The 13,883-nt window shown below is 34.2% G+C and overlaps 1 protein-coding gene across 2 annotated transcripts in view; it reads left to right on the top strand.

The window, feature by feature from the left end:
- The window catches only part of LOC138703261 (spliceosome-associated protein CWC27 homolog), a 127,631-nt gene that overhangs the window by 72,992 nt on the left and 40,756 nt on the right, over positions 1 to 13,883 (top strand). For both annotated transcript variants that reach the window (XM_069830997.1, XM_069830998.1), the window contains exons 3-5: positions 2,578 to 2,778; positions 5,022 to 5,164; positions 13,193 to 13,426. In XM_069830997.1, coding sequence (XP_069687098.1) covers positions 2,578 to 2,778; positions 5,022 to 5,164; positions 13,193 to 13,426 — 578 coding nt within the window. The remainder of the gene's footprint in view (positions 1 to 2,577; positions 2,779 to 5,021; positions 5,165 to 13,192; positions 13,427 to 13,883) is intronic.

Genomic DNA, 13,883 nt, shown 5'->3' with positions numbered 1-13,883 from the left:
ACTCTTTCCAACAGCTTCGTTTCTTATTCTGTCTGTCCATTTCACATGCTCCATCCTTCTCCATATTCACATTTCAAATGCTTCTAGTTTCTCTTCACTTCGTCATAATGTCCATGTTTCTGCCCCACACAAAGCACTTCATTAGTCTCTTCTTAGTTCTTTCTCCAGAGGTCCGCAGAAAATGCTCCTTTTTCTATTAAAAGCTTCCTTTGCCATTGCTATCCTCTTTTTGACTTCCTGGCAGCAGCTGGTGTTACTGCTTATAGTACACCCCAAGTATTTGAAGCTATCCACTGCTCAACTGTCTCATTTAAAATTCGCAAGTTTATTTTCTTCCTATGATCATGGTCTTCGTATTTTGAAAGTGTTGAAAAAAATATAATATATTAATAAAACAAGACATGCAAATCATTGTAAACCACAAATACAAAAATGTACAGTAATACCACAGTCTAGTATATACAGTCACGAAGCTTGGGATGATTTTTTGCAATTCTCGCGATAGTTGCTAGCCGCTTGGAGCGCTGTGAGTACTAGGAACAATAGACTGTGCCACAGCCATCGTGATCTAATACAGGCCATAAGGGAGACCATGTAACTCGCTTAACCCGATCACGAAGGGCGGCGCTTCAACCATATAAATTAGTTGGAATGCATAAGCAGTAACATATGTTTCTCTAAAATGTAGTGTAATTCCATTAATAAATTTAAAACATTGATTATGAGACACTTCAGACATAATTCACTTGCAAGTTAAGGTGTAATATTATTTATGGTGTGAAAATTACGTTTTTCGTATGTGTAATACCTGCCTTTATTTCGATTAAATATTGCGAAATTCTTGTACATTTATTTATGCACGATTCAATAATTTTCAATTGCACCGCACGGATATTTAGATATGTTGAAATTATAGGTTATGTTTACTGTACCATTTGTCCCTTTCTGTCTAAATTTAGTGATCTCCAATGCCTTACCATTCTTATGAAAATTATAGGTATGTTTACTATATTTAACTTATATTCCTAAATTCGCAATTACACATTATAATTAAGCATAATGTCATGTATGATACCCCAGACATTCAATTTGTCTGTATTTTAATACTACAATTGAGTACTGAATTATTATAGCCTATTTATCTACTACTTAAGAGACGAAGTAACACAATTGTACGTACACTAATTTCATAGGAGTGGTATGGTAAATGTTTTGTCTAAAATTAAGGAAGGTAGATGTGCTAAATTGAAATCACAATATAAATTCTTTTTTATTAAACCTCAAAATATCTTCAATTCTAAACTTAAAATGTTGACGCGAACAGATTATGTTAACATGTAAAATTCTCTTCACATTAAAATAACACAGTTAAAGCTTAGCAATGATACGCAATAAAGTTATAATATAATATTTCACTGAGCTCCATACACTGAAATAGAAAACCCGAACATTACGGCCTGGTCTAGATCGTAAAGGAATTGAATGTGTCGTATTTCGCATTTTTGTGAAAAGCTATGTAAACTGTGAAATGTTCGTTACCGGTTGTAATAACTGTAAATGGCTAAAATACAATAATTTGAATAATAATATGGGACAAGGAGACGTTTGTAGCACTATAAATTGTAAGAAAAATAGGTTAGAGTTATCCTTCTTCCGAAAGATCCAGGAAGGTGAGTTTATAGAATATACTACATATATTTTATGAAAATAATATATAAACCTTATGTATTTCATATTTCAATAGTGAAAGGAAGGTGTTAATTTTTTCAAAAGAACACGATATCGAAAGTACAATACATTTTATCGTCTGCTAGGGAATGAGTCTGTGATGAGGCAATAGTAGTGATCCTGGTGGTTAGCAACTATCTATGTTTGCATATTTAGTAAGTATTGAGCTTTGTGACTGTATATATTAGACTGTGGTAATACCTCGTTAATCTGGACTAATGGGGAGGATAAGTTGACCAGTTTAACGAAAGTTCGGATTAACTCAAAATAACCTAAAAGAACAGTAGAAAGTGCATTAAAACTGCGTTTATAGAATAAAATACGTTTATTATGAAGTATTTAAAAGGCATAGGCCTAAATACACTCTACAGTACAGTAAAATGTAAAGCAATACATACACTGCAGTACAATTTTTATTACTGTAAGTGTAATATTGTAATTCCATAGTTATAATGTATAAAAGTAAGTCTTAAAAAAAGGTTCTTTAATTTTTCCCAACTCATCCTTTTTTTTTTTTTGGCCTGTCCAGATTAAGCGAAATCCGGTTTATTGGAATCCGAATTAACGAGGTTTTACTGTATTTACTTATATTTTGAAATAGATATACATATATATTAAAAATGTTAAAAATGTGTTCCGATAAAAAATACAACTTATTTACGTAGTAAATAGCGATAAAAAATAGTTTTTTCATTCTCCTGTAAGATTTTTTGGGATACGAGCATTTGCACCTTAAGTGATGAAGGGGAAGGGGGGGGGGGAGTTGTTGCACAGAATCTTTCAATTGTTATGTTATCTTAAATTATAACTCCCATTCACGCAGGTAATATTTGTGGTTGATTGTTTTAGGATGAGTTTCATTCCCGCTTGCGGTTCAATCGTAGGGGTCTCCTGGCCATGGCAAATGGAGGACGAGATGACAATTCATCACAGTTTTTCTTTACTTTGGCTGCTGCTCCAGAGTTACAGAACAAGCACACAATATTTGGCAAAGTTACTGGTGAGACAATTTTCAACATGCTGAAATTGGAAGATGCACTTGTTGATAAGGTTAGAATATTACTGTTTGTGTTATAATTCTCAGAAACAGTAGAAACTAAGACTGTGTTAGCATAATTTTAAAATTTAAGTGGCAAGGTCACTGGTGAGACAATTTTCAACATGCTGAAATTGAAAGTTGCACTTGTTGTTAAGGTTATTGTTTGTATCTTAACTCTGAGAAGCGTTAGAAATTAAGACTGTGTAAGCATAATTTTAAAATTTAAGTTAAGCTTTAGTGAGATGTTAAAAGCCTTAGATGCTTAGTCAAATCTTAATACATATAAGAACTTGCCAATTATAGATTATGTTTCATTACACAATAAATTTTGTACAATGTTGATAGTCATTATTTATATACTATATAAAGGAGAGTTAGGGGTAAGAAGAGGAAGTACAGTAAAGATAAATAGAGCAGATAGTGAAAATCGAGCGGGCTGTAGCAAGGATAAACCACCTTATAATCTAAGAAAATGGTGTGTTAGTGGAATGAAAGATTAGTTAAGAAGTGTGCAGTGAAATATGGATGAATAGTGGTTAAGAATTAGGAGCAGATCATGATTTTATTTAAATAGTGGACAAAGAGTAGTACATACTATCGAAGCCTAGATAGATATAAATAGGAACAAAGAGGTAATATAGACAGTTGTAAAGTAAATAAGAGAGATTAACTAAGATTATTATGTGTTATATAGTACAGTAACATGATTGTAGTGAAATTGTAAATAAGTAGGGACTGTAGGAATACGGAGTAATAAAGGAAATTGTTATGTTTTGTTATGAATAGGAAATAGTAGAAGATAGGATTAGAAGGTAAGAAGAGTTAGATAATAAATGTAGAAATATAGTGACAAGTGTATGAATGAACATGGAGGACATAGTGGATGAACAACGTAATAATGAAAATGCATCGGTCTTAAACGTCTGGTAGTGTAAAAGTTGTAAATAATGTAAGAATGGGACTGGTGGCCCGAATACAAAAATGTGAAGGGCCAGCAGGATCAGAAAGATTAGTGTGAGAATAAACCATATCATATCATATCATACGGTATAAAATTGAAAGTTGGACATTCCTTGTACAGTTAGTAAAAAAAGTAATTGAATCCTCTCTTAAGAGCTGAAAGTATTTATAATTCTGTTTTGTTGAAAGCTAGCTTCACAAGATGACGAGATTAAAGTTATTGCCTTTATTTCAGCAGGTGTGTTTAAGTATCTCATTGGAATCTGCTTCTAGTTTAGTGGTGATACGTCTAGCTAATATGGTGGAGGTCAAAATTGAAATTCCAGTTTTTACGCATTTATTTTATTTGTTTGTTTATTCCCTTTTTTAATGCTGAGACAAGTTTTGACTATTGAAGTTAATTCTTTCAAGGTTATAGCCAGTAAACTTATCCACAACATATTCGTAGCAAATTAAAATTAAAATCTAACAAATATTCAGTCTGAGACTGCTTTATAGAGATGATACATTAATAACCAGATTCGAACCCTGATAGACATTGTTCACATTTTCTGTTCAAAGCCATAGCTATATAGCCTTACCCTCTGGGGATAACGAAACATCATCATCAAGCAATGTAATAGAGTGATAGCTATTTCTTATATACTATTAAATATTTTCCTATAAGTCTACATGTGTATGTAGGACTTCGATAGTTTCATGTATTTGTATAAGAGCAAATGATATTTATCAAATTATAGGAGCCAATTTTTTTTTACTAACTGTATTTATTCTATTTATTTAAACTAAATGATATCAGTATGCAGATTGATGTATTCTTGCATACAAATGTCAACTTTATGATAGCTTCAGATATTAATGCAGTTGGAAGTTAAAAGAAGAATCTCTTAGTTTGAGATATTTAGTATAAACTAGTGGTATTAACATTATAGTTGCACACAAGAGCAGAAAAAATTGACAGAGTTTTAAATTTTTGTACTAACTCTGTTTATTTTACTTGTTTAATCTGTTATAAATGCCATCTCCAGCATTATCTTCTCTTTACCACAATATACCATCTTTTTAGCCGATAAAAAATTTTAATTTTTTGCGAGGACGCAACGATATTAAATGCAAATCAGGATAGCATTCTAACAAATTTCCAATCGAATGCACTTGCACGTGTATTACTTTGTCCACCACAAACTTCACAGAATTTGCCATGGATCAGTGATCCCTTTTACATTCGAAATTCCATACATTTCATGCAACACTCATTGAAGGTGTCATTAACTCTTGTAATTATATTTTTCAGGATGAAAAACCACTTTATCCACAGAAGATAATTAAGGCTGAAATTTTGTACAATCCTTTTCCTGATATAGTGCCAAGAGTACAACCTGAAATAGCTGAAAACAAAGTAGGCAAAACCAAGAAAGAGAAGAGAACTGGAGTTAAGTAAGCTGCCATTTAAATTTCTGTTTATTTATGTTTTTGGCTTTGAAGACTCGCAATTCAAAATTAATTCAGTTTTAGGAATTAAGATTAAACTGGAATTATATTTGAAATGTTGACATAGAACATATTGACTATAATGCTATTTAGTAATCAAAGCAATTTCAACATCTGATAATTTTTTTTTGTATTGTAGTTATTTTATATAAAAGATCTCAAGTGATAGGTAGAATTTTTTCAAGCCAGTCTGTTATGTTTCTGTTTCCCGAAACTTCTCAGCCACTTAGTGCACTACGAATATTTGTTTACATTCTTTAGATATACTGTATTGTGGTATGGAAAAGAATTGAAGTTGAGATTTCTATTATAAATTGTGTAATATTAGACATTCTGTATTTCTGTACTGAACACCATTACAACTCAAAATTCATTCATTTTCAGAAGTGTTATTTATGAAAGTAATTATATTTTAAATGTTTATATACGAGGGTGGATCAGAAAGTAACGCACAATAATTAAAAAAAAAAAGTTTATTATGTAAACAAAAATAAAAAAATACACAAATGAACTCACATCTTTTAGCTACTTTTCTTTCTACATAGGCGCCAAGTTTCTCAATATATTTCTCCCAATATGGTACCCTTCATAGAAGTCCATTTGGTTGAAGTTGCAGACAATTGATTGTACTTCTGCAACGGTCACAAAGCAATGGTTGGCCAGGAATTTTTTCATGGGACCAAACAGATGAAAGTCCAATGGTGCAAGGTCTGGACTATATGGTGGATACTGGAACACCTCCCAACCAAATGTGTTGATTTTCTCATGAACAGAAGCCGCAACATGGGGGCGAGTGTTGTCGTGAAGAAGTTTGACATCGTCAGCATTAATGTTACAGCTTTTGTTACGAAGGGCACAACGCAACTTACCAACATTTGAATGTAGGCTGCAGCATTCACAGTGGTTCCGTGTTTAACAAAGTCCACCAACAAAACACCATGCATATCCCATACTGTCACAAGCACTTTCTTGGCAGATTGTGTCACTTTGAATTTTTTCTTTATTGGGGAAGCAGCATGTTTCTACTCGATAGAGACCTGCCTTGTTTCAGGCGTGTAGTGTTACACTCAGAACTCATCACCAGTAACAGTTCCTTTCAAAAAGTTACGCCCTTCTGCAGTGTAACACCATAAGTGGTCCAAGCATGTCATCATTCGCTGGCCCTTATGGTTGTCTGTCAGGTTCTTAGGCACCCAGTGGGCACTAACTTTATGAAATTTCCATGTGTCATGCACGATATTGTACACCGCACCATATGAAATGTTGAACTGCTGAGATAAGGTTCGCAGTTGGATCCACCAGTTCAAAATTGCCACCTCAATGTCTGTGACATTCTGGTGGGTTGCAGCTGTTACTGGCTGCCCGGAACGTGGCGAATCACAAAAGTTTTCACGGCTGTCTGCGAAGAATGAACACCACCTGGAGATGTTGCTACAGTCCATACAGTCTTCCCTGTACACCACACATGTCCCTGTGAATTTCACTCGGGTTATGTCCTTTGGCCCACAAAAATCGCACAACACTTCGCTGCTCTTCACAAGTTGACAACAGTAACATGCACGCCATCTTTGTTGCATAGTTCATGCTTCTCTCGCTAGAGCTGCACATCAAAACAAATTGTGTCTGTAGTGAAAACTTCAAACTATATCTTGGTGAAATGTCAACATCCCAGCTGCAATACCAATGCAGAAAAAAATTATTGTGCATTACTTTCCAATCCACCCTTGTACACTGGAACCTCAATTGTGGGCAGGGAAAATGTTTTGTTTGCCCTCTCCTTATAAGGCAGTAGGGGATGGGGAGTGAGTGAACTAAGGTGAGGTATTCGTGTACAGTTCTCTCTTGGTAGTGGTCCAGTGTTTCGTGTTGAGTGCAACCATTCTTAAAAGAAAAATAAATTCGTACTTGATGAAAACTAAGTTTGCTGTATTAGAGAGACTGAAGAAAGTTGAAAATATGGCAAGTTCAGCTATAGAACTGTCCAAACCAGAGAGTATATTAGCGAAATGGAAGAGTAGTATTACTGGCAACAGTGATTTGGTACTACTTCCAGTTCAGTTCTTGAAAATAGAGAAACAGTAAAGAGACCGACATTTCATGATGTGGACAGAGTTTTGTTCGAATGATTCACTATAGAGAGGGAAAAAGGTACCACTTTATCAGAACTGATTCTTCAAGAAAAAGCTCCTGAGCTTAATACTAAGCGTGAAGGTAACCTTAACTTTACAGCTAGTAATGGGTGGCTCAGTTTGTGGAAGAAGAGACATGAAGTGCGGCAATTAACAATATGCGTGGAAAAATTGTGCTCTTATGCTGTTTCAGCGGAAAAGTACAAATAAGAATTCCAGAAAACCATTACTTTACCCAGGTTACAGCAGCGTCAGATTTATAATTGTGATGAGACGGGGTTGAATTACAGAATGCTTCCTTCTAAGACTTTGGCTTCTAAATCTGAGAGAAGTGCACCTGGACATAAAGTTAACAAAGGATGTGTGACTTTACTAGCATGTTCCAATGCTTGTGGCACAAACAAATTACCAGTTGTGGTTATTGGCAAATAAAAAAAAACACGAGTTCTTAGAAATCACTCTGTGTTTTACAGGAGTAAAAAATACCTGGGTGAATTTCAACTTGTTTAAAGAATACATCAAATATTCATTATATGAGGTCTCGCCATCCTCATTGAATATTAACACAATATTAACACTACTACTATGAAGTAGTCAATGTGTATTATCACCACACATCGGATTCTAGGGTAAATGCCTATTTTGTTTCTTTAGGAGAAAAGTAAAAATAATGATTAATATTTGTGTTTCATGGAAATTTAAAGGTATTCAAAGAGTTTTATAGTGCCCTAAAATGCCCTAAAACGGTTATTAGAGCCTAATTTGTTAATATTCGCCTAAAAATGCCTAACTCACTGTAAAGTTTCGCATTTTACTCTTACTTTTTATAATTTATACATGCATTCACTGCGAAATTTAAGGCATTTAAAAAGTGGAAAGTTTGCTTCACACCGGCCATGAAACCCTTGATAAAGGAAACAAAATGTTTTGAATCTCACGACACTCGCAATAGATTTCACCGAATTTAACATGTTTGGAGGCATAAATGCCAACAAAGAACCAACCTTAGTTTTGAAGCAGGCAACAATCACAACATGTGCTGCTACCGATTCAGAGATATACTATACTATAAAAATGACTGTTTTCGGTCTGAAACTGATTAGCTGTACTGCCCTTCAGAGTGTCATAAAATCACAATTTTTGGAGAAAGAGTATTTTTGAAATATTTATGAAAAGTCGTAAAACTGCGAATTAGTAGGGTAAACCGTTACAAAATATTTAAAAGAATGGCCCTCCTAGTGTTAACACTACCAGGAAATGCAACAATAAGTGGAACTTTGTATTTTTGTCCAATTGAATCTCAATAACAACGGTTCATTTGAATGCTCGTTAACAGTTGCTCTTTCCCTCACCTTATTTGTGTCGAGAAGTTTTGAGCGGTAGGACGTTTTCCTGTGAAGTTTAACGCAATAATGCTGAAAAATATAAGTGCAAAATCTACATTGATCCGGCAATGGCTAACAGAATATTCAGAATTCACTTATGATGGAAAAATAATATTCTGCAAGATTTGTAGCAAACAGGTGTGTAACAATAGTTGAAATATATAAATTCTATTAATTTTAATGAGTAGGCCTATAATATTTATACATTGACTGAGCTATCCTGAGGTATAATTCTTTTTAAGACCACTACACTTTAACCTTTTAAATTCCGATAGTTAAAGTATTTGCAGGTCATTAAAATTTTGATTGTTCGAACCCACTAACTTTGTGATAGAAATACGGCAATACAACAATTAGGATTTTATTTTAATTCAGTTTACTTTACATTTTTAGATTTCGCAAGAAAAGAAGTGCCACCTAAAGCAGCATGTGCAAGGAGCGGCTCATAAGGCTAAAGCTCAGCAGAAAAATCAACTGCAACAAACTTTACTAACACAGCCTACTTCATCCAATCTCAGCAGCAATTTCTATGCTGATTTAACCAGAGCGTTTGTTGCTGCTAACGTTCCCTGGAATGCAATTGAAAATCCGGTTTTAAGACAGTTTTTACAAAAATACTGCAAACAAAATATCCCATCTGAGTCGACCCTAAGAAAAAATTACTTAGACAGAATATACAATAAAACTTTAGCTTCCATTCGGGAGGATATAGGTGATTCTTACATATGGGTCTCTGTGGATGAAACTTCAGATCCTATGAATAGGTATATAGCAAATATGGTAGTAGGAAAACTTAGTCCTGATGGACCTTCGATTCCACACCTCGTATGTGTTAAGGAACTTTCGAAAGTGAATAGCCAAGCCATTGCTTATTTTGTAAATAAAGGCCTACAGTCTTTATACTCAGGTAATATAGACGATTGTAAAGTTCTGTTGTTTTGTACTGATGCTGCCTCATACATGGTTGCTGCAGCTCCACTTCTTAAAACATTTTATCCTAACCTCACGCATGTAACCTGCCTAGCACATGGCCTTCTCAGGGTTTCTGAAACAATCCGGAATGAATTTCCTCTTGTCAATTCGTTTATTTCTAACACAAAAAAATGTTTTTGTAAAGCCCCATCCAGGATTTCAATATTCAGAGAGAACTTTCCAGATATCCCACTCCCACCTCAGCCAGTTGTTACACGATGGGGAACCTGGATTCAGTCAGTGGTTTATTATTCTAAGTATTTTAAAGAAGTGGTCATAGTTATTGATAAATTACCTGAAACTGATAGTGCAGCGTGTGTGAAAGCAGTGAAAGATTGTCTGAATGACTCACGAGTGAAAAACGATATTGCCTACATAACATCAAACTTTTCTTTCATACCTGCAAGCATTGAACAATTAGAACGTGAAAAACAATCTCTTTGTAGCCAAATAGCAATAGTAAAGGAAGCTCAAGTGAACATACATTCTGCTTTGGGCGAAACTGGGAAAGAAGTTAAAAATAAGTGTGACAACGTATTAAATAAGAATGTAGGATTTTCATTGTTGGAAAAAGTATCAAGAGTGATATTGGGGGAAAGTGTAAATGTTCCAGTAAGTATTGATGTTTCTATTGTACCTAATTCAAAATTTGCGCCTCTCACATCAGTTTCGGTTGAAAGAAGTTTTTCTGCTTTCAAAATGATTCTCAGTGACAAAAGGCAAAGGTTAACTGTGGAGAATTTAGAAAAAATTCTGGTGATGTACTGTGCAGATAATTATAATAAAGTCTGAGCATGGAACTGAATTTCAATAACTTAAAATGAGTAATCTTGATATCAATAATCATTATTTCATTAGTTTCAATATATTAAATTTGTGCAGCTCTGTTTATAAATATAATATAGTATTCTTTTTTAACGTTTAAACATACTTTTTTGTGCGTATTTTAGTGTATAACTAAAAATTTCAGTGAAAGAAATAAGTATGATACCTTGATGTGCCTAAAATGCCTATTTTCATTAAAATAGAGCTTAATTTTACAAATTTTGAGCTTATTTTAGGCGCCTAAAACTGCAATTTTTAGTGCCTAAAAATCCGATGTCTAATTATCACCATTAAATCGAGAAAAATTCGTTCCGGCACGGGAATCGAACCCGGGACCTCTCAGCTCTGCGCGCTGAGGGTTCTTTCCAACTGAGCTATGCCGGGACATGTTCTATGGTGCTGGTCGAACTCCTCTCATTGTACTATTTTACGGCCTACTACCTGCATTTAAACCTATGTAAGTCAATATGCAGGAGTACATATTTAAATTACTTTTATGGCCATATTCAACAACAGTTTGTGATAACTGTAAACATTTAATGGTGATAATACACATTGACTACTTCATAGTAGTCGTGTTAATATTCAATGAGGATGGCGAGACTTCATATAATAAATATTTGATGTATTAAATGTTTACAGTTATCATAAACTTGTTGAATATGGCCATAAAAGTAATTTAAATATGCGCTCCTGCATATTGACTTACATAGGTTTAAATGCAGGTAGTAGGCCGTAAAACAGTACAATGAGAGGAGTCCGACCGGCACCGTGGATCATGTCCCGGCATAGCTCAGTTGGAAAGAGCCCTCAGCGCGCAGAGCAGAGAGATCCTGGGTTCGATTCCCGGCGCCGGAACGAATTTTTCTCGATTTAATGGTGTTTAAGGAATGGTTCAATGAACAGTTTGTGCCTGCTGTACAAAATTTCTCAAAAGAAGAAAGAATTCCATCAAAATCATTATTAATTAGTAGTAGAAAATGCTCCAAAGATCAAGATCTTGTTCAGGAGATGTGTGTCGTTTTTCTGCCCACTAATGTCACCCAAGTAATACAGCCTATGGATCAGGATGTCTTGCAGAACATTAAGTGCAATTACTGAAAGACACTTTTGAAATTTTTGATCAAGGACAACAATCAAATTGAGTCCATAATTGAGAAAATAAAAAAAAGTATCTATGAAAGAAGTGATATCTTGGATGGCAGAATCTTACGACACAGTTAAGGAAGATCCTATTAAAAATTCATAGAGGAATTTGCTGCTAGACATGGACCAGGTGTATCATCAACAACCATCAGCTGAAATAAGTGACATTACAAAACTTGCTTAAGAAATCCCTCATTGTCAAAACATGGATATCAATAAAATTGGTAAATGGCTGTCTTCTGATTGTAATTGAGGAATTAAATGAAGACGAGGCTGTCTCTCAAGTGCTGCAACAGGAGGGTGATATGGTATGTACCTCTCAAGGTACATCTTCAAAAACTTTGTCACATGCTCCGGGGTTAAAAGCTTTGAGCGTGCATTTCAGTATGTAAACCAAGGAAGTAAAGATGCAACTGTAAATGTTGTAGACTATAGGCAGTAGGGATTATTATTTCTTTTTAAATACTAGCTGAGAACTGCTCACTTTTATGATTTTTATGCTTCACCTTGTTGAAACTGCATTTGTGTACCTCGTTTTAACCGTGACAACGCTTTTTAGTTCTTTTAAGCATCCTGATTATTGTATTGTGTTTCTGTTTTGTGAAGGATTTTAGATAAGGGTGCAAATAGCCATAGTAGCTGACGTGCCCTTTTTAAACCCCACTAACTAACTAGCAGTAGCGAGATTATGCTCTTTCTTTCCTCTCTCAAAAGGATCAGTATGTACTGTGATAGATATAAAGAAAGTATCTTTTATGCGGTGGCACAAGCAATAATTAACTTCATTTTATTTATGTGTATTTTTTAATTCTCTAGAGTGCAGAGTTATTCCTTGAAAAAAAGTCACAAAAGTTTAAAATGTTTCCTTGTTTTAATAATCGTCCATTTATTTATAATATATTTAAATTCAACTGCAATAAATTCCTTTCTTTTAAAATACAACTATTTGTTACACTCTTACAATCTAATTTACAAGATTGCTTCGATTTTCTGTTGGTAAAATTACGATATACAGTGAAAACCTGAAATAGTGAACATTGTTCATGCGGACCCTGTAAGGTGGCCGAACTCTTGAGTTAACGTGCTTCCTCCTAGAATCAAACTGCGTACAATTGAGGCTCCACTGTAGTACAAACTGACAAATTATATTATGTACTTATCCAAATCAATTTCAGCATTTGCTGATACTACATAAGTTACAAAAATTAGTTCTTGACACTTTCTTACTTAAGATTGCTCAATGAATATGCTATAAATAAAAAAGTCATTGTTCAAGAATATACCTCACTTCTGTCACAAGATTGACATGACTATTAACTACAAACTGATTACATTTGTTCCCTATTTCAATCAGTATAGATACCCAACTGTATCTAAGGTCATGCATGGGCGGGAAGACCTCACTTGGGGCCTCAACTTCTCAAGTCCAGTGGCAATCTCATAGAAATATCTTTTGATTATTTTGTGTGACTTGTTTGGTTTTAACATTTAATTATCATTTCAAACAAAACTTTCAGAAATTTTAAGTTATTATCCTTTGGCGAAGAAGCAGAGGAGGACGAAGAAGAGACCACTGAAGCAAACAGGAAGTATTCTGGACGCAGCAAATCAACACATGACATTCTGAACGACCCACAACTCAGTGCGGTACCAGCTGTTGAAACTGATGATGACATTCACCACCACAAGAGGAAAGGAACTTCAGATGAGAGTGATCAGAGTGTTAGTGACACAGTCTCTCATGAAGATAGGTATATATATTTGAAACATAGTTTCTAGGATCTGACTTTACTTTTTCTTATATGACAATATGTAGAAAAATTACGGAAAATAACACTGGTCAACAATGATTTTGTTAAACGTATAATTTCTGTGTTTCGTATGTAATTTCATCTGCTGATTCCAAAAATGAAGTCAGGATTTTTCTATCACTCACCATTTTTTTTGTAATTTTAGAAAAATTGATTTATTTTTATTGCTATATACAGTCCTTAACATGCTAATGGAAAGAAAGTATTTCAAAATATTTCATTTTATTGCTTTAAGAATTGACCTATAACTTTAGATCACTGTTGCCTGTGAAGTCAGAATTCATAAAAATAAATTTTATTCCTGGTAAGACTGTGAGAGTTAATATTAATTCTCAGTTGAGTGGCACTTACATTCATGAAACAGGTTCCATAACCTGTTTTTTCTTTGTCCTTATTA

Source organism: Periplaneta americana, chromosome 7, assembly GCF_040183065.1.
Source record: "Periplaneta americana isolate PAMFEO1 chromosome 7, P.americana_PAMFEO1_priV1, whole genome shotgun sequence".
NCBI lineage: Eukaryota > Metazoa > Arthropoda > Insecta > Blattodea > Blattidae > Periplaneta > Periplaneta americana.
The sequence above is the reverse complement of the archived record's forward strand: the minus strand, read 5'-3'. Positions and strand labels throughout refer to the sequence as shown.